This window comes from Physeter macrocephalus, chromosome 8 (assembly GCF_002837175.3).
Source record: "Physeter macrocephalus isolate SW-GA chromosome 8, ASM283717v5, whole genome shotgun sequence".
Classification (NCBI taxonomy): Eukaryota; Metazoa; Chordata; class Mammalia; order Artiodactyla; family Physeteridae; genus Physeter; species Physeter macrocephalus.
Genome location: NC_041221.1, coordinates 79,839,807 through 79,861,316, shown reverse-complemented (window position 1 = coordinate 79,861,316; position 21,510 = coordinate 79,839,807). Strand labels below are relative to the sequence as shown.

Sequence of the window (21,510 nt, the reverse complement as noted above, 5' to 3'; positions counted from 1 at the left end):
TCTGGGCGTGCGGGCTCAGTAGTTGTGACACGCAGGCTCAGTAGTTGTGGCTCACAGGCTCTAGAGCGCAGCCTCAGTAGTTGTGGTCCACGGGCTTAGTTGCTCCGTGGCATGTGGGATCTTCCCGGACCAGGGCTCGAACCCGTGTCCCCTGCATTGGCAGGTGGATTCTTAACCACTGCACCACCAGGGAATCCCCCAAACAGCATTTTAAACACGGACGTATCAACTCCCTAATAAAGCAAAAACAAAGGCATTTCCCTTATTGGAAACAAGATACACCATCACTTAAAGTCTTCAAACATTACTGCACTTTAACTTTCAGAATTTGACAATGCATTCAATGAACAATCTGCACACAACTAGTTTTAACAGACATTAAAAAACACTTTTAAGCAGACATGGATGTCCTAAACTGTTTATTAGGTAAGAATTTTACAAACATTACTTATATTAGCGGTAGCGGTGGAGCTGGAGAGTATTGCGCCTTCTCCAGGCTGCGCAGCGAGAACCACCGATCGTGTCGTGGAACTTGTGGCCCTTGCCAAGGCCGCAGCTCTTCCTGCCTGCAGACGTCAGCCCCCGCATCTCCCTGTGCTTGTCGACTGGTTTGGTGATCCACTGGGTATCAGGGTGTCTTCTGATAGCTTTATGGAATGGATCAATGAGGATAACCTCAAAAAATTTGTACGTGGAATCTTCACCAACCCAGTAAGAATTCAGGACCCTCAGGGCTCCACAGTGGCGTCCAGCTCGCTCCTCGGCAACAGACTGAAGGGTTCGAGCCAACGAGCTGGTTGACACCATGGTGGACAGGCGTGCTGTAGGTGGCACCCTTAGGAACTGGGCGTTTGCGGCCACCGCGGCGCACACAAATCCGACATATGGCATAACCTTGCTTGGCCTTGTAGCCCAGCCTGCGCGCCTTGTTGGGCCGGGTGGGGTGGGGTGCCCGGAGCAGCGCCGTACTGCCGGCAGCGCACCCTGAGCAAAAGCACATTGCATCCGACTGCTTCCTCCTCCATAGCTCCTGGAGGTACTTGTAAGCGCGCATCTCGGCTCACCTGATGGCTGCCGCCAGACGGAAAGGCGAGTCATCTTATTTTGATTTGAAAGTTTTTTCATCAGTCAGCCAGGAAATGAAACCTGAAAATTTTCTCTTGAAAATTAATTCTTAACAAGAACAAAAATTAACTTTTGCCCAAAAGAAAATTAGGAGAGAAAATGAAAAGAAACGTGTTTGAAATGGTGGTGGTTCCATTGTCTTTTTGAACTTTATGTCAGACTTAAGTGAACAATATTGGAAGCCCCCTTCTCTACCTTGTTTCATATGAGCTGATTTTATTCTTGCTGTTACTCTGATCAGTTTTATGTCCAACTCTTTGAAATACCTGGGCAAATGCACTAGAACCAATGGACAGCACCCTATTTCTCAAAGGCCTAAGTCTGTGGATTTTTGCTGATAAGTGGAGACCATCAGCCAGTGCCGCCTGGCCAGGTCCCTGGCAAAGCTGAATTGTCCTCTTCATGCAGTGGATTCTGCAGTTGGCTATGTGATGGGGGACCCCAAGAGAATGAGTTGCAGGTGTGTCAATTAACAGTGCTTTCTCCCTGGAGTGCTCTCAAAAAAATGATGGAGGAAGCCACATCAATAACAGACGATAGAATCGCTTATCATTGCTAATGGGGAAAACATCACAGAAGCTAATGCAAAAATAGTCACACGCACTGCATCGGCACCTCCCAAATAAGATGTGGAAACACCTTCCAGCTCCTATGGTAGCAGCCGTGGCCAAATTCTCGTTACAGCCCAGAGTATTTTCCTTCCTGAGTCATACCTCAAGGGCCTAAGATCAGATTCCAGACCCACCCCACGCTTCTCCCCATCACCTCCACTCTTGTTTCTACCATCTTCATCATCCACCATTTTTGTACTGAGCACTAACAAATAGGTGGAACTGAAAGAGACATTATCTAATATTTCAAAGGAGTGTTATGTATCAAAAATGGAGACAACAGGCATCTTCTACAAGCCCTGAGCCAGTATCATTTATAGCAATCCAGACAGCAGAGGGAAATGATAGTGCTGTCTTAGCCACTCTTGACTTCACAGGTAGAGTGTAAACACTTCTTTCCAGTGTATTTTTGTATCACATGAATAGCACCTTCTTTTAAGTTTTGATACAGTGGTCATTGGTGACTGATACTCAGTGAAGTGTGAGGAATTCCCTTTGTCTAAAGATGGTGCCCCCTGTTTTGAGGGTGCAGGTCTGCTCATGTGAAATAGAATGTGTATTTAATAAACTGGCTTGGGTGACCGTTTGCTTTGTCAAGAAGAGATGTGAGATTTAAGAAAAGGTTCTTGTCTGATAGCAAATGATGAGATTGATTGTCACCCACCTGTGTTGAAGAACTGTTACCTTCCTCTAAGGTAGCTCAAGACTCTTCCTTCTCCTCCTCACAAAGCACAGAGAAGAACTGAAGACCTGGTGTGTTAAGGGCTTGATCAGAAGCCTCCTTGACAGTAGAGCCTTGAATTTCTTACCCACCAGCAACTGAGGCTCCTCGTAAGGGAATTATCATCACCTTGAGATAGCTCTCCTGCTGTATCATGGGAAGAGTGTAAACTTAGCTGAGATTGACCATGCTTATGTTTTTCATAGAGAAGTAAAGTTTTATATAGATATAAAACTCACTCTATACCAGGGACCTCAGGAGCAGGGCACTCTGGGGGCAGGAGGAGCCTGGGAGTCACACAGACATTGTTTGAATCCTAGCTTTGCCACTTATTAGCTGTTTGGCATTTTCAAGTCTCTCTCTCTCTCTCTCTCTCTCTCTCTTTCTCTCTCATGACAAAATAGTTATAATACTAGACTATTTGTATTGTTATAAATATTAGCTACCATTTATTGAGCACTTAGATTGTGCCAGGTACCCAGCCCCAAACCATTATTATAAATGATGTCACTTAATTCTCACCATAATACATGAATGACGTAGGACTTATTATCTCTACATTAAAGATGAGAAACTGAGGCAGTGTATTGCCCTGGGTCACACACCTAGTGAGTGGCTGGCATCATCCTTCAATTCCAGGCCTATCAGACTCCAGAGTCTGTGATAATGTGAAATTAAAAGGGTGCCTGGTACAGAGCGGGTGCTTAACAAATACTGGTTCTTTTTCCTTCCATGAACATCCTTTGGCTTTGATAGAGCTTGATTTCTCTGTTAGATTTCTTTATACATAATGTTCTATAGAGCACATCTGTCATACTGCCCTCCTGTGGTTCATTTGGATAACAGTGGCTTTTAGAAAACATTTAATCAGAGTGTAATGCACATGCAAATAAGTGATATTTAAAACACATATCTAGGGCTTCCCTGGTGGCGCAGTGGTTGAGAGTCCGCCTGCCGATGCAGGGGACGCGGGTTCGTGCCCCGGTCCGGGAGGATCCCACGTGCCGCGGAGCGGCTGGGCCCGTGAGCCATGGCCGCTGAGCCTGCGCGTCCGGAGTCTGTGCTTCGCAACGGGAGAGGCCACAACAGTGAGGGGCCCGCGTACCGCAAAATAAATAAATAAAATAAAAAATAAAAAAAATTAAAAAAAAAAACACATCTCTAAAGTCACCTAAGTGTATGAGTACTTTTAGAGATAATATGATTCTACAACCTCAGTATGTAAGAAATATGACTTTTTACTTTCTACAGTCCAACTTAATTTCTAACTCTGAGCCCCACCCAGCTGGTAAGGTACTGAAGTCACTTTTGTATCTTCTCTGGCTTCCCTAAAGTCCTCCATTCCGTTGGCTGTCTTGGGAGAGAAACCTTCTCTTCCCTGGCATACAGTATACGATGAAGCTTTGTCCTGCCATCCTGTCAAGAAGGGAGGAATTTTTCTTGCAATTATTTTTTCCATCCAACTGTTCTGTGTACAGAGACATTTAACCCACTGGCGAAGTCTTCAACTTTCACACTTAAGAGTTCAGATCACCAGGGAGTCAAATATTAATTCTGTTACCAGTTTAAATGTTAGAAACATTTTCCAGGAAAAAAATAAAGAGCTTCGCTATCCCCACTAATTAGGAGCCTTAGGTTCCTAAGTGAAACTTATTCAGAGGTGTCTTTTCATGTACGGGCGGGGGGGGAGGGGGGGGGGCTCCACCTACCAGGGTTCACTCTCCTGTGTTACACAAAGTTGCATGCATGCATTTGAATCCTAGTCATTGCTCAGCACAGGGCTCTATCCCAAGCAGTTCCCCTCAGGGACTTTCCTTGCTTTTCAGTGGCCCTCTCCTTGGAGGATTTAGAGGTCTAGTGTCAGACATGTGCCATGCTGAGCCCTGGTTATGTCTGTGGGATGGAGGGTTGTGTTGCGTGGGAGGAGGGTAGCTGGTATGGGAGAGGGGAAAGAGGAATTTTCTTTCTTAGTTCCTAAGCACCATTTAATAATAACATGCATCCAAGTCTTCTGTTCTTAAATGTATGTAATAGTTAGCCTTGTCCTCATGCCATGACCTAATTGTGTTTCAGATAACGGTGGGCAGACGTTGGCAGGGGGCAATAACTGGCCCCTTCGAGGAAGAAAGTGGAGCCTGTGGGAAGGAGGCGTGCGAGGGGTGGGCTTTGTGGCCGGCCCCTTGCTGAAACGGAGGGGCGTGAAGAGCCGGGAGCTCATCCACATTTCCGATTGGCTGCCGACCCTGGTGAAGCTGGCGGGGGGCAGCACAGAGGGCACCAAGCCTCTGGATGGCTTCGATGTGTGGAAAACCATCAGGTACCTGCCCACCTGTCTCTTTTCCCTCCCAAGAAAGAAGCTCTGAGAACAGCTTGACTTGATTGAGAAGGATCGCTTTTGCATGACTATGATAGTTCAGCTTGCAAATAGATGATTAAAAAAGAAGAACTGCCTTTAGAAATACTGTAATTATATATGTATATATTTTTAAGTTCTGGATTTGAGATTGGGGCCTGTGTTTTCTATGAGGAGCAAGATCGTCCTCCATGGCTCATGCTCCATGAGAGGTCTTTAAAGTGGAAGCTGTGCTAAGAAGAAGGATAGGGTATTGTTTGCTTCCTGCAGAGAGTCAGGGGACCTGCCCTGTTGCCTTCTAGGAGAATGGAGGACCAAGCAGGGGGAAGAGCTGGAATTTGAGTGGGGGAGCAGCTGTATACCCTTATTACACAATAAGTATCTAATGAGCACCTACTATGTACCAAGCCCTGTTCTAGGTGTGGAGGAACTAGGAATGAACAAGACAGGCACCATCCTGGCTGTCGTGGAGCTTATATTCTAGGTGGGGAGTCAGGGGAGCGGGGGTAGGAATAAACAAGTAAAACCATAAATAAGTAGATAACATCCCATAATGATCTGCACTAGGAAGGCAGTAAAACTGTGTGCTGTGGTACCGAGAGCTGGCAGATGTGAAGGAGGTACACAATCTGGGGAGCAGGATGCAGACTCAGCTTTGGAAATGGTGGCAGGGCCTTCCTGTTTAGCCACCGCCATGCCGAACAATGGCCCCCAAAATGGGGAGATGTACACACCTGCAAGGGTGCAGGAAGAAAACTTTAAAACTTGTATTTGTAGTTAATTTTATCTCATCTTTTTTTAAGTGTATATTTTATAAGATATATAATATATTAGTGGATTAGTACATATATCCAATTGATAAACAAATATAAATGTACATATACTGGAGGTATTGTTTCTACTGATGGAGTGACAATGTCTAGTGTAATCATTTTAAACCTCTGTTGGGTTTTACAGCAAGGGGTAGTGGCTGATTGACTGGTCCCCTAGTGACCAGGGGAAAATGACCTTCTCTGTTTACAGTTTGGATTTTCCCCTTAGATATAAGTGAAATTAAATAATTGAACTAGAGAATGGCCATTTTTATTTATTTATTATTTTTCTCTTGCTTTTTTGTTTCAGAAAGCTTTTTTCTCAGCTTGAAATATGCTAAACATTTATATTTTCTTCTAAGTGTTGTGGTTTGATTTTCTTCCATGTAATTCTTGAACTGTTGTGAAATGATTTTTTTTGTTACGTGAGGTCAATATCTAAATCAGAGGAATGGGGTTTTTCTCAGATTTTTGAATCACAGAGCTCCTTGGGACTCTGAAAGCTATGAGGTTACCAAAAACAGTACCTAAGCATATGTACAATAATTTAGATAGAATTTATTTGTATGATGTTAGATATTGATTACACATTCTTTTCTATGTACACATAGAAAAATATGACATTCTTTGAAAACCTTTGCCTCTCACTCATTTTTTTTTTTTTTTTTTTTTTGTGGTACGTGGGCCTCTCACTGTTGTGTCCTCTCCGGTTGCGGAGCACAGGCTCCGGATACGCGGGCTCAGTGGCCATGGCTCATGGGCCCAGCCGCTCCTCAGCATGTGGGATCTTCCCGGACCAGGGCATGAACCCGTGTCCCTGCATCGGCAAGCAGACTCTCAACCACTGCGCCACCAGGGAAGCCCTCTCACTCATTTTTAATGCAAAAATTAATACCTACTTTATGATAAAAAGGAAATAAAAATTTCCAAGCAAAGCAAAACTTGAACTTCAGCTTATTGCCAACTTCCACCATGAAGGCTGTTGAAGTTTGACTTACAGAAGCAGGAGAAAGTTTTGAGTGGTTTTGATATGATAACATATGTGTCAGGCTTGCCATCCAATCAGTTTTGATTTTTTTTGTTTTGTTTCGTTTTGGTGGCAAAAAAAAAAAGCACACTTGGCTTATTGTGGCTTATAAAAGCACACATGAGCAAATGGAGCTATCGTGGCATGCTTGGCCAAATGAGGGTAGGCTTGAGTTGAGAAACAGTTGAATTTATTTTGAATAATTTCCTCTGTTCCCAGATTCACTGAGGTTCTGATCTTTGGCAAAGTGCAAGTCATTGATGTTCATCCATATCACCAATTTTGGACTATAAACCCACATTTCAGTCTTAAAATTATCTTTGTCAGAAGTAACGTTTAGGAGTTTGGCACATACTTGCTTCTGCCTGCCGAGGAATGGGAAGATGTTTTGCCACCCTTAACTCCAGACTGCAGAAGGTCTTTCCTCAGTGTCAGAGGCATGCTGAACTCCTAGTGACCCATCTTGAATAGAACAGGAGCTCTGCGTCCTTCAGCAGCAGACATAATGTTGACTGCAGAGCTGTAACTAGAATATTACAACCAAAACTATTGTCCAAGTACGTGAAACCGTGAGAGAGTGGCTTTCCTTTTCTATTTGAAAAAACTAAAATTTCTGCCCAATGTCTAATCAAGCATTTCAAGACTTTCCTCTAGAAATTCAGCAAATTTCTGTTTAGTAAGTGAAGAACTGCTCTCATTCTGCTCCATTTTCCTGACAAAAGATCCTGAAAGCAGTGATTCAGCCCCCACTGTCCCAATGAAGTTGATGCTTCTCACAGCACTAAGCAAGCATTCATTCAGTACCAGTGGCAGAGCATTTGTCACCCATGCCGGCCGATGCAAAAAGCAACCGGTCACATTGACGTCAGGAGCTTCTCTTCCAAAGCAGTAAAAACAAATGGACAGCCAAATGTCAGAGATTCTCAGTCTATGCCCAGAGTTCTCGACCTTTTTTTCAGTAAGATATTTACTTGGAAATACCATTTTCAAGATGATGGTAGTTTCTGAAAATTTCAAAAAGGTCTCATGAAATAGGAATGCCAGTAATGGCAGTAACAGAGTCGGCTATGCTGAGCGCATCTGTTTCACTAGTTGCGTAGTTATCAATTCCTCTTAGGTCTGCTCCAAAATATTAAATTTTAGAAGAAATAGCCATTCTGGAGTGGGTGACATTCTTTGCAATCTGAGTTCCTTGACTGCTTCAGTTTTTCATCTGTTCGAAGCCACAGAACATGTTTGTCAATTCGAGGGAACATGGCTTCTCCAAATTCTTTCTGATTCTGTATGCTTTCTCTGCCTTTCAACTTGATAAGCAGCCTATAGGTTGTTTCAAGACACTTCGAAGGATTTTTAAACTTACTTTATATTTCATTAAATTTATATAACCAAAGCAGAACCCCTAATCATAATGGTAGGAATGTTTTTCCCTTCTAATCAATGGGAAACTCTTCTAGATGTCATAACATCACAGTGGGGACTTCCCTGGTGGCGCAGTGGTTAAAAATCCGCCTGCCAATGCAGGGCATACGGATTCGAGCCCTGGTCCGGGTAGATCCCACATGCCGTGGAGCAACTAAACCTGTGCACCACAACTACTGAGCCTGCGCTCTAGAGCCTGCGAGCCACAACTACTGAGCTTGTGTGCCACAACTACTGAAGCTCACGTGCCTAGAGCCCGTGCTCCGCAAAAAGTGAAGCCACCACGATGAGAAGCCCATGCACTGCAACGAAGAGTAGCCCCTGCTTGCTGCAACTAGAGAAAGCCTGGGTACAGCAACGAAGACCCAACACAGCCAAAAATTAATTAATTAAAAAAAAACATGACAGTGGTGACAATCGAATATTACCAGATGATGTGAAATATCTTAAAAACTTAGTATGAAACAATAAAGATTTTCCCCACCTATGGTTTCAGTTTCAAGAGGAATTTTGAAGGAAAGATAAGTCACTTTTCACCTCATTTTCACAGATACCGTGAAGCCCGATGAAGTATAATTCTTAATGAGCCAAAGTTTAAGAACCTCTGAACTAAAATGATGCTTTATTTCAAATATTACCAAGACAACCCAGACTAATTTTTGAGTAATTATTATTGAATAATAATTTCATTTTTATTATTATTGAATATTTCCTTTTTCACTGATTTGTAGTACCATTTTATGTTCTAAGTTCTTATTAGTGCTATGATCTGTCTTGGTGCCATCTATTTTAGTCCACTGACTTAGCTGTTCTTGTGTTAGCACCTCACTGTTGTAATCTGTAATCTGTTGTAAACATACCTTTTAGAGTATATTTAAATACCTGGCAGAAATAGCTATTCACCTCCCCATTGTATTTCCTTTACAAAATTTTCTTGACAAGTCCCACTTTTTAATTTTTTCTGATGAACTCTGGAATTATTTCATTAAAAGAAAAGCTTCTTAAAAATTAAATGAGATTAACCATGAAAATTAATTTGGGAAGAATGGAGATATTTAGTCTTCTCACCTGGACACTTGAAGTTGCCCTCTGCTTGCTGATGTTCTTTTCGTTGTTGTTGTTGTTTTCTTAATTATTTTTTCTCTATGTATTTTACTTTGGATAGATTCTGTTAGTATGCCTTCAAGATTATTAATTATTTTCTCAATTCCTAATCTTCTATTAATTCCATCCAGTATATTTTTCTTTTTTAAATCTATTTTTAAATGTGATAAAATACACATAACAAAATTTACTGTCTTAGCCATTTTTAAGTGTACAGTTCAGTAGTGTTAAGTGTGTTCACACTGTTGTATAACTAATCTCCAGAAACTTTTATATCTTGCAGAACTAAAACTCTATATTTATTAAACAACAGTTCTCTACTTCCCCCTCCCCCCAGCCCCTGACAACCACCCTTCTACTTTCTGTCCCTATAAATTTGACTACTGCAGATACCTCATACAAGTGAAATCCTACAGTATTTGTCTTTTTGTGACTGGCTCATTTCATTTACCATAATATCCTCAAGGTTCATTCATGTAGCATGTATCAGAATTTCCTTCCCTTTTTAAGGCTGATTAATATTCCATATATGTATATACCACATTTTGTTTATCCATTCATCATTTGTTGGACAGTTGTGTTGTTTCCACCTTTGACTATTGTGAATAATGCTGCTATGAACATAGGTGTACAAAACTCTCTTTGAGACCCTGCTTTCTATTCTTTTAGTTATATACCTAGAAGTGGAATTGCTGCATCATATGGTAATTCTATTTCTAATTTTTTGAAGAACTTCTGTACTGTTTTGCATAGTGGCTGTAACATTTTATATTCTCACCAGCAATGTGCAAGAGTTCCAGTTTCTCTTCATCCTCACCAGCACCGATTCTTTCCTTCCCTTTAAAAAAAAAATTGATAGTAGCCATTCTAATGGATGTGAAGTGATACCTCATTGTGATTTTGATTTTCATTTCCCTTGTATTTAGTGACGTTGAGCATCTTTTCATGTGTTCGCAAGCCATTTGTGTATCTTCTTTGGAGAAATATCTACTTGAGTCCTGCATCCATTTTTTTTTCTTTTCTTTTTTTTTAACATCATTATTGGAGTATAATTGCTTTACAGTGGTGTATTCGTTTCTGCTTTATAACAAAGTGAATCAGTTATACATATACATATGTCCCCATATCTCTTCCCTCTTGCGTCTCCCTCCCTCCCACCCTCCCTATCCCACCCCTCTAGGTGGTCACAAAGCACCGAGCTGATCTCCCTGTGCTATGTGGCTGCTTCCCACTAGCTATCATTTGGTAAAGTAGCAGGATACAAAATTAATGCACAGAAATCTCTGGCATTCTTATACACTAATGATGAAAAATCTGAGAGTGAAATTAAGAAAACACTCCCATTTACCATTGCAACAAAAAGAATAAAATATCTAGGAATAAACCTATCTAAGGAGACAAAAGACCTGTATGCAGAAAATTATAAGACACTGATGAAAGAAATTAAAGATGATACAAATAGGTGGAGAGATATACCATGTTCTTGGATTGGAAGAATCAACATTGTGAAAATGACTCTACTACCCAAAGCAATCTACAGATTCAATGCAATCCCTATCAAATGACCACTGGCATTTTTTTCAGAACTAGAACCAAAAATTTCACAATTTGTATGGAAACACAAAAGACCCCGAATAGCCAAAGCAATCTTGAGAACGAAAAATGGAGCTGGAGGAATCAGGCTCCCTGACCTCAGACTATACTACAAGGCTACGGGAATCATGACAGTATGGTACTGGCACAAAAACAGAAATATAGATCAATGGAACAGGATAGAAAGCCCAGAGATAAACCCACACACATATGGTCACCTTTTCTTTGATAAAGGAGGGAAGGATATACAGTGGAGAAAAGACAGCCTCTTCAATAAGTGGTCCTGGAAAACTGGACAGGTACATGTAAAAGTATGAAATTAGAACACTCCCTAACACCACACACAAGAATAAACTCAAAATGGGTTAAAGACCTACATGTAAGGCCAGACACTATCAAACTCTTAGAGGAAAACATAGGCAGAACACTCTATGACATAAATCACAGCAAGATCCTTTTTGACCCACCTCCTAGAGAAATGGAAATAAAAACAAAAATAAACAAATGGGACCTAATGAAACTTAAAAGCTTTTGCATAGCAAAGGAAACCATAAACAAGACGAAAAGACAATCCTCAGAATGGGAGAAAATATTTGCAAATGAAGCAACTGACAAAGGAATAATCTCCAAAATTTACATGCAGCTCAATATCAAAAAAACAAACATCCATTTTTAAATGAGATTGTTTGGTTTTTTGTGTTGTTGAGTTGCAGGAGTTCTTCATATATTCTGGATATTAACTCATTTTATATATATATATATATATATATATGGTTAGCTAATATTTTCTCCCATTCTGTAGATTGCCTTTTCATTCTAATGAATATGTCCTTTGATGTATAGTTTTTTTTAAAGGATTCATGAATTTTGTATATTTAAAATATTTGAATGCAAGTTATTAGCTTAATATTTGTGAATCTTGTACTAGTCATCAATAATCTTATAAATCATGTAATTGAAAATATTCAGAACTTATAATATCACTTATTTATTTAAATTAAAATACACTTGATTTACAATATTGTGTTTCTAGTGTACAGCAAAGTGATTCAGTTACATATTCATATTTTTTCAGATTATTTTCCATTATAGGTTATTACAAGATATTGAATATAGTTCCCTGGGTTATGCAGTAAATCCTTGTTGCTTATCTGTTTTATGTAGAGTAGTTTGTATCTGTTAATCCCATACTCCTAATTTATCCCTCACCCCCTCCCTTCCCTTTGGTAACCATAAATTTGTTTTCCATGTCTCTGAGTCTGTTTCTGTTTTGTATATAAATTCATTTGTATTATTTTTTAGATTCCACATATAAGCAATATCACATAATATTTGTCTTTCTCTGTCTGACTTACTTCACTTAGTATGATATTCTCTAGGTCCATCCATATTGCTGCAAATGGCATTACTCATTATTTTTTACAGCTGAGTAATATTCCATTGTATACATATACCACATCTTCTTAAACCAATCATCTGTCGATGGCCACTTGGGTTGTTTCCATGTCTTGGCTACTATGAATAGTGCTGCTATGAACATTGGGCTGCATGTATCTTTTTGAATTAGAGTTTTCACCTTTTCAGCATATATGCCCAGGAGTGGGATTGCTGAATCATATGGTAGCTCTACTTTTAGTTTTTTAAGGAACCTCCATATTGTTTTCCACAGTGGCTGCACCAGTTTACTTTCCCACCAACAGTGTAGGAGGGTTCCCAGAAAGGGGAACCACCATTTATTATTTGCAGACTTTTTCATGATAGCCATTCTGACCAGTGTGAGGTGATACCTCATTGTGTTATTATTTGCATTTCTCTAATAATTAGTGATGTTGAACATCTTTTCATGTGCCTGTTGGCCATCTGTCTGTCTTCTTTGGAGAAATGTCTATTTAGGTCTTCTGCCCATTTTTTGATTAGGTTGTTTGTTTTTTTTGATATTGAGTTGTATGAGCTGTTTTTGTATTTTGGATATTAACCCCTCGTCAGTTGCATCATGTACAAATATTTTCTCCCATTCTGCAGATTGTCTTTTCATTTTGTTGACAATTTCCTTTGCTTTTAAGTTTGATTAGGTTCTATGTGTTTATTTTTGCTTTTATTCCTTTTGCCTTGGGAGACTGAGCTAAGAACATACTGCTATGATTTATGTCCAAGAATGTTTTGCCTCCATCCAGTATGTTTTTCATCTCACATGTTCTAAGTTTTCACTTGTAGAAGTCCAATTTGGATCTTTTATATCTTTTTTATATCCAACATTCTAAACATACAGAATATAGTTTATAATAACAGTTTTAATGTCCTCTGATAATTCCAACATCTATGTCAGTTCTGGGTTGGTTGTGATTGAATGGTTACCTCATTATGGGTCATGTATCCATGACTTTTAATCTTTGATTTGATGCCAGGCATTGTACACTTTACCTTCTTGGATATTTATTTATTGTTATGAATCTTCTTGCTTTGTTCTGAGATGAAGTTAAATTAGTTGAGAACACTTTGAGCCTTCTGGGTATTGCATTTATGATTTATTAGGCAGGTCCAGAGCAGTGTCCAGTCTAGGGCTACCTATTCTTCACTGCTGAGTCAAAACCTCCCTAGTAATCTACCAAGTGCCCTGTGAATTTTCAGTTTTTCCAATCTGGCTGATGGGAACAGATACTTTTTTTCCCAACTCCATGTGAATGTTGGGCACTGGTCCCTTTAATCCTTTCAGATGGTTCTTTCCCTAGTTTTGGGTAGTTCTCTCACATACATCTGAACAGTGCTCAGCTCAATATTCTGAGGGGGCTCTCTGCAAATCTCCAGGGTTCTCTTTCTGTGTAACTTTCTCTTCTCTGGTACTCTATCCTATCAACTCTAGCTCCCTGGGTCTCCCTGGGCCCTCAGCTCTCAAAACAGGGAGTCCATTGGGTTATGCCTCAGTGCCCCATCCCTGTACCAGGGCTTAGAATCTTATTATTCTCAAGGTAGTAAGCTAAGGCAATGGTAAGACTCACCTCCTTTGTTTCCTGTCACTCAGGGATCACTGTCCTTTGCCTGATATCTCATCTTTTGAAAATTGTTGTTTCATATATTCTGTCTGTTTCTCTTTAGGTTGTTTTAGGTAGGAGGGTAAATCCAGTCTGCCTGTTACTCCATCTTGGCTGCAAGCAGAAATACCCAAAGAAAATTTTATTGTGCCTTTACTTTTTTGATCAATATTTTCCTGTTTATTTTCTACTTTCAAGTGCTTCTTAATTCAGTCTGGGATCATAGACCCAGGTTTCTGAAATATAATATTGTAAATCTTATAACTCTTCTAAAGAGTTTTTCTTCTGCATTCAACTTTGTAATAACATATAGAGAAAGTATGTTTATTGATCTATATGTTAATTACTTTTTATATTACAAATACTCCTTAACTTTCACATTCTCAGTTCCTAATTGTAATTAATCTTTTGATCATTTGGTAAATACTTTAATTTTCATAGAGGCACATAAATGATAAGGTTTTTTAAAAAAAGTCTTTGCATATGGAAGAATATCTTTCTATTACCTTCAAACAAAAATAATAATTTGACAAAGAATTCTTGTCAAATCTTTTCTCCTTATGATTCTATAGACACTACTTTATTGTCTTCTGATAAGTACCTTTACAGCAAAGTGTACCAAGTTTACCTGCAAACACAGAGAGAGCTGAGATTACAATCTTGGTATATCTGACGAGGTAGAATTTATGTCAAAATTATTGTTAAGAATAATGGTGGAAATGGTGCAAATTGTGACTTCTTCTTTGACCCATGTGTTTAGAAGTGTGTTGTTTATTTTCCAAATATTTCAGGTTTTCTCTGTTAGATTATTGATTTCTAGTTTAATTCTGTTGTTGTCAGAGGACATACTTTTTATTATTTCAATCCTTTTAAATTTGAGACTTGTTCCACTTTCTTGGAGTCTATGCCATGTAGTCTTGAAAAGAATGTGTATTTTGGGGCTTCGCTGGTGGCGCAGTGGTTGAGAGTCCACCTGCCAATGCAGGGGACACAGGTTCGTGCCCCGGTCCGGGAAGATCCCACATGCCGCGGAGCGGCTGGGCCCGTGAGCCATGGCTGCTGGGCCTGTGCATCCGGAGCCGGCGCTTCGCAACGGGAGAGGCCACAACAGTGAGAGGCCCGCGTACCGCAAAAAAAAAGAATGTGTATTTTGTAGTTATTAGGTGTAATGTTAGGTTTTTCTTTGTGATCCAATCAGAAAATATTTTATTTCAGTAGATGAGTTTGTATATATTGCTATGATTTTTATTCTTAGCTTTGTTGTATTGTTTTATGTTATATTTATTTTGTATCTTTGATCTTATATTGGTTCTTTTAATATTTAGAACAATGTATAGTTTATTCTAGTGTCATCATTATACTAATATCTTTATATAATTCTCTAGTCCCTTTTTAGGTTCTGCTATTTGGTTTGTCAGCTTTAAATGTCATCTTCGACTCCCACTTATTACCTATAAGGAAATCAACAACTTATTCAATTTTACCCTTTGTCTTGCCTTTCTCTTTCAGTTTTATTTTTAGTTCTATTATTTCTACTTTGTCAGAGCATATAATATATAATGCTGTTCTTCTATCCTTGTCCACAAGTTTGTTTTTGTCTTAGATCTATAATAATATATTCTGTGCCAACCACTTGTCCATTTCTAAAGTGTTCTCAATTATCTCTTAGTTGGAGGAATTCATTCTTTAATAGATTTCTCAGGATTCTTTGGATTTTTGCCTGTATATTAAAACTATTTCTACAGTTTTGATAATAGCAAAGCAGTTCAACTGATATAAAATCCTTGTCTCATACTTTCCCTTCCTTGAGTTTCTAGAAAATGTTACCCCACTGTATACTTGTTTTGTATGTTGCTGTTGATAAATTTAATGTTACCCTGATCTTTTCTTTTTTTTTAAATACATTTATTTACTTTATTTATTTATTTTTGGCTGCATTGGGTCTTCATTGCTGCATGCGGGCTTTCTCTAGTTGCGGTGAGCGGGGGCTAATCCTCGTTGCGCTGTGTGGGCTTCTCGTTGCGGTGGCTTCTTTTGTTGCACAACGTGGGCTCTAGGTGCCTGGACTTCAGTAGTTGTGGCACACAGGCACACATGGGCTCAGTAGTTGTGGCTCGCAGGCTCTAGAGTGCAGACTCAGTAGTTGTGGCACACAGACTTAGTTGCTCCCTGGCATGTGGGATCTTCCCAGACCAGGTCTCTGGAGGTCTGAAAGATTTTTATTATCACTATTATTATTTAAAGTCTAAGACTTTTTTACTAGATATGTCTCAGAAGTGACCAAACTGGGTCAGGTTCCCAGATGCACTGTAGGGTACACTCAGATCTTTTATTTAAGAGTTTGTTTTAATTATAGTTTTAAATTGACATTCTATTGTGTTTCTTTTTCAGGGACTCCAATTACAGATATTATTGAACCTTGTTTGCATATCTTTTGTTTCTTTCAGTTCCTTTCTGATCATTTTTACTTCTTTTTTTCCCTTATTTTGAATTAATTAGCTTCTCTCTTTTCATTTTCATTCTCTATATGCTTTCATATACATTTAGTTATATATAATGGCCCTTCATTTCTGAGATTTTGTTTTTTCTTTCAGTTTCTTCCTGTAGTTTGGTGCCTGAGTTTTTAAATGTTTGATTCATGGTAACTTTTTTTAATATCAGCATTTGCTGATTTAGTTATATTTAATTCATATTGAAACATTATGTAAATGTTTTCTTCTGCTGTGTGACTTTTTTCCCATATGGGAGAATATTTTCATTTGTCAAAATTTTGAATTCTCATTTGCTATTTTAAAAAATTTCTATGGTAATTTTGTTTAGATGCTGAGCTCTTTTTGTCATGTTCATGTATGTTAGCTTTTCCTGGACTCACAATAGCAGGTGATCAGTGGGGGTGGAATTTGGATGGTTTAATTTATTTCTTAGTTCAAGAGCCCCTTCTTATGTTGCTCCAGTGAAGTACAGTTTCTTTAGTAAATGCTGCCACTTTCTTTCTGGTCCACCTTCTTATGATTCTATGATAGATACTATGTCATTACAGGAGGACCATGATCTTTTGCCTCTGCCTCCTTTCCCTTTACCATCCATCTTCCAGAAGACACCTGTTCTTCAACTGCCTCTCTCAGAATTGGCACCTGCCCGGGACTGCCACTCTGCTCCTGCACATTTTCCAAGCCACTCCCTTATGACTCCCCGGTAGCCAGTCATCCAGTCCACCAGGTACCAGATCTTTGGTCACTCAGGGTGGGGCCCTCTTTCTGGGTTTATTTAATCAGATATGATCTGAGTCCCTTCCCCTCTTGTACCCTGCACCCTTTTGGGCATGATCCCAGCCTGACCCTTCCCTAGGGTGAGCACTGGCACTGACCCTTCAGGTCTTAGATGGTTATTTCCTCATGTCCATCCAGGTTTAAATTTGTTCTCTCTCCTGCTTATGTTGTAGGCTTGGGTGTTGGGTGACTTTACTTTCTTTCCTTTTCAGTACATTTTTTAAGGGAAGCGGGTGGAGAGATTCAAATGTAGATGGCCACCCTTATTCTATGGAAATCTGGAAATTCACATGGTCTTCAGCTTTTGCTCCAGTGTAAGAAAAACAGCACTAGAAACTGGAGATGGAGCATTATAAAAATGGCTTATGAAATAAAGATGATAGGGAGCACCAACCAGTAGCCCTGCATTCAAAGTCTATTTGTGTAGTCACTGCAGTCAAGTAAATATACATATATATATATATATTTTTTTTTTAAGTTAAAGCAAAATGTTTCCTACTGTATAACACAGGGAACTATACACAATATTTTGTAATAACCTATAAAGGAAAAGAATCTGAACTGGAACATATATATATATATATATATATATATATATATATATATATATATAGCTGAATCACTGTGCTGTATACCTGAAACTAACATGATATTGTAAATCAACTATACTTCAATTTTAAAAAAAGGAAAAAAATGTTTAAGAAGAAATGATGTTATTTTTTTGATTCCCTACTTTACCCTTTTTGACAAAAGAGCTTCTACACTATGTCCATAGTTATGTAGTGCTCTGAGGGTTGTTTCAGACATTTTCTGTCTGGCTGCATCACATTCGCGGATGTGACACATCTGTCTAGTTTCTTCTGTTTCCTCCCAGGTTGGTCTGGTGTTTGCTGTCTGGAAGGACATAGAGAGGGAAGAAACTGGCAGTGAGAGAGAAAAGGCATGATGGGCTACCTCTGGAAGACAGCTAAGAGGAGATCACTGCCCACTTTTGGTTTAGTGCGGCTCCTGAGTTCTGTAGCTAGAGGTAGACAAAGTGAATCCATCTTTTTCGATTTTCTTTCGGACTGGGTTTTGATTCTTATGGTAGAATCCAAGAATATGTTGTTAATCTCTTCAGCATTGACATTAGTGAAAATCCCCTCAAGACTTTGGCATCTGGTCTTCTCTTTAGTTTCCAACACTGTTGCCAGTTTTCATCTTTTTGTAATTCTTCACAGATATTATAATGGAAATTGGAAAAAAGGCACATTAGGTTCTGCTGATTTGCCCTGATACTAACCCAGAAGTTCTACCAATTATTTTTTAGTAATGAATAGGAAAATATTGTAATAAGGGCATGATTCAGTTATTAATAATATTACATATTTCTCAAGTAGCCTACTTTAAACATTTAATGATTCCTTAATAAAAATGTACATGAAAACTTTCTCTCCTCATATAAAACTCTTACATCAGATGAATTTAAGTTACGTATTTCCTCACCAAATTTAGTCAAAAGTTTATAATTTCTGTGGTTAAACACTTTATTCATGGTAATGTTTGCATGTTAAAATGGCTTTTGAAGGAGCATGGAATTCACACAAACCCAATACCACCTTCACCCACATAACAAAGAAAATAAGTCCTGTGGGGAATTTCACTAGAGTAATGGTTGAAAATGTGAAGTATGTGGTTAGATCTGGTTCAAATCCAGTCTCTTCCCTTTATTACTTGTATGATCTTGAGAAAGTTACTTTATAACTCTTAAGTATCAGTTTCCTCATGCGTAGAATGTAACATTAGTATGCCCACCTCATAGGCACTTGTGTGAAGATGTACTGAAAGAATATGTATGAGACACTTAGCACAGTGCCTGGAACATAGTAGCAACTCAGTAGCATGAGGGGAAGATGATAAGGATGATGATGATGATGATGCTTACAAAAGGTAAACAGGGTGGATGTTACTCTGCGGGTGTTTCTTGAATTTTTTAGTCAGTAACTTTTTTTTTTTCAAAATTTCATCTCAGGAAATATTGCCATGGCTACTTCTGTTTCTAAAAATTTGATACTGCCTTCCAGGGTGTGTCTTTTTTTATGACAGATGGTCAGCAGCTAGTGGTAAAAGAAGTGTGGAGTATCATAGTACTTCATTTATTTATGGGAAATGTTTTACTGCCCCACCCTTCAACTAGTTGGAAAATGAAAGTCAAAAACTGGAAACTCTATTTATAAATGGACAGTGCTGTGATCTCAGTGTCTGAAACTGTAGACTTTTAGAAAATATTTATAGCATATTGGAAACTAGTTACTGATCAGTGCAGCCTTGCCCCCTTTTTAAAAAAAAAACTAACCCAGAAAACATGAAATTTGGTTAAATTAAAATTGAATACTGAAATGGCATCAGAGACAATTAACTATGTATCATTTTATGTAAGTCTTTAAGAGAAGAGGATGGAGAAAAATGATTAACTCTTTTGTTAATAGAGGCATTTGAAGTGAATAGAGATATTTGTTAATTCAGCCTAAAAAATAAGGTGAATGGGGACTTCCCTGGTGGCACAGTGGTTAAGAATCCGCCTGCCAATGCAGGGGACACGGGTTCAAGCCCATGTCCAGGAAGATCCCACATGCTGCGGAGCTACTAAGCCTGTGCACCACAACTACTGAGCCTGCGAGCCACAACTACTGAGCCTGCATGCCACAGCTACTGAAGCCCGTGCACCTAGAGCCCATGCTCTGCAACAAAGAGAAGCCACCACAATGAGAAGCACGTGCACTGCAACCAAGGGTAGCCCCCACTCGCTGCAACTAGAGAAAACCCATGCACAGCAACGAAGACCCAACGTAGCCAAAAATAGATAATTTTAAAAAAAGAAAAAATAAGCTGAACGAATGGAAACATTATACATTTATAAAGATACTGAGGCCATGTCTACATTTGACCAAGGAGGCAATCTAGCATAGTGGTTAGGAGTGGGGAATTCAGGAGTTTGCCTGAGTTCCAAACCCAATTCTGTCACCTGCTCAAACAGGTTATCTTGGAAGTCACTCAACAACTGCTCTGTGCCACGGTGTGTCTACGTCATAATGTTGAGGATTAAGTGAGATAGTACATGCAAAACATTTGAAATGGTGTGTGGTACATAATAAATGCTCTCAAAATTCTAGCTACTATTCTTCTAACTAGCTTGGCCAAAACAAACACTCTCCCCCGCCCCTTATTACTCCAGTTTGGTTGTTATGAACGTGCATGAGACAAGCCCATTTCACTGGTTTAGAGATAGGTCTCTGCATTAAGTGGTCAATGTGAACATCTTACAGTTCTTTTTTATTGTGTAATTCTTACCACCATGGTTCTTACTGCCATGACCATTAATGTATGCCAGGGTGGGTAGTGAACATTGCAGGAAGGAAGGGTCTCTGAACAGTCCCCTAGGTGCCTATGTTAAAGAAGCTGTTTAGAGGACTCTGCTTCATTCCTATCAGCCTGGAGCCCAGACTTTTGCCCTAATGAAAACACCCATTACCTTGCCATAATAAAACTAGGGCATTTCATGAACTTGTGTGATTATTGAAAAATCATTTTCCATGAACATCATCGGTCATTATTTAGAGCTTGACATTTTGCAAGTGGAATCAACAGTCTAATGAAGATAATATTGCTCATACAGCTAAACTATACCATATGCTTAATCCAAAAAATAGGGGAGATTCATAGATAACAGATTGCAATGTATCTTTTTTATGTGCAGTTCGTGAGTGGACTGTGTGACTTGGCTGTATTTGGCACTGTTACTTTTCTAAAAAGAGACCCTCACATGGAAGAGAATATCGTAATACATCTTGGAAATTAAAGTTATAGCTACACCAGTGTATTTCATAAGGAGAACTCTTGCCAGCAAGAGGGATGGTTAGGAATATTAATGTTCCATTTTATCTATATATTATTCTTGTATCTGTATCTAGGTTATAGTCTTGTATCCGTGATTATATTCTTTCCATGTTTACAGAGTCAGGATCCGAATTTTGCAACAAAAGGTGTTGTCATTGTTTTTAAGCTATCAGCTTATTTAGCACTTAGTATATAGCCCAAGCATTTTACATACGTTTCACCATTTAATTCTCATAAAAGCAGTGTATGTAGGTGTTTTTTATCCACCTTCTGCTAGAGAGAAAAACAAGGCTCAAGTTTATATAACCTTGCGGAGTTGAGATGCAGACCCTGAAAGGTTATGCTCTTAAAGACAGCTCAGGGCTGCATGTGAGAGAGTGAGGCCTTTGGAATTGGTGGGGAAAAAGACCATAAACTGTTGAAGCAATTGACATTGTCCACTTTCTAGTGCTTCATTTGTGTGGAAATGAAACTTTGGAACAGGATGGTATACAAAAGAATCATGAAATGCCACAATAATTGTAACATTACCTGTAAATACATAGATACATATAGAAGATAAAAGTTAACA

The 21,510-nt window shown here is 39.0% G+C and overlaps 1 protein-coding gene and 1 pseudogene across 1 annotated transcript in view; one reads left to right on the top strand and one right to left on the bottom strand.

Annotated features, from left to right (window-relative positions):
- The window catches only part of ARSB (arylsulfatase B), a 187,243-nt gene that overhangs the window by 85,873 nt on the left and 79,860 nt on the right, over positions 1-21,510 (top strand). The window contains exon 5 of the mRNA XM_024117409.3: positions 4,531-4,774. Coding sequence (XP_023973177.1) covers positions 4,531-4,774 — 244 coding nt within the window. The remainder of the gene's footprint in view (positions 1-4,530; positions 4,775-21,510) is intronic.
- On the bottom strand, positions 212-1,054 carry LOC102973430 (60S ribosomal protein L15-like; annotated as a pseudogene).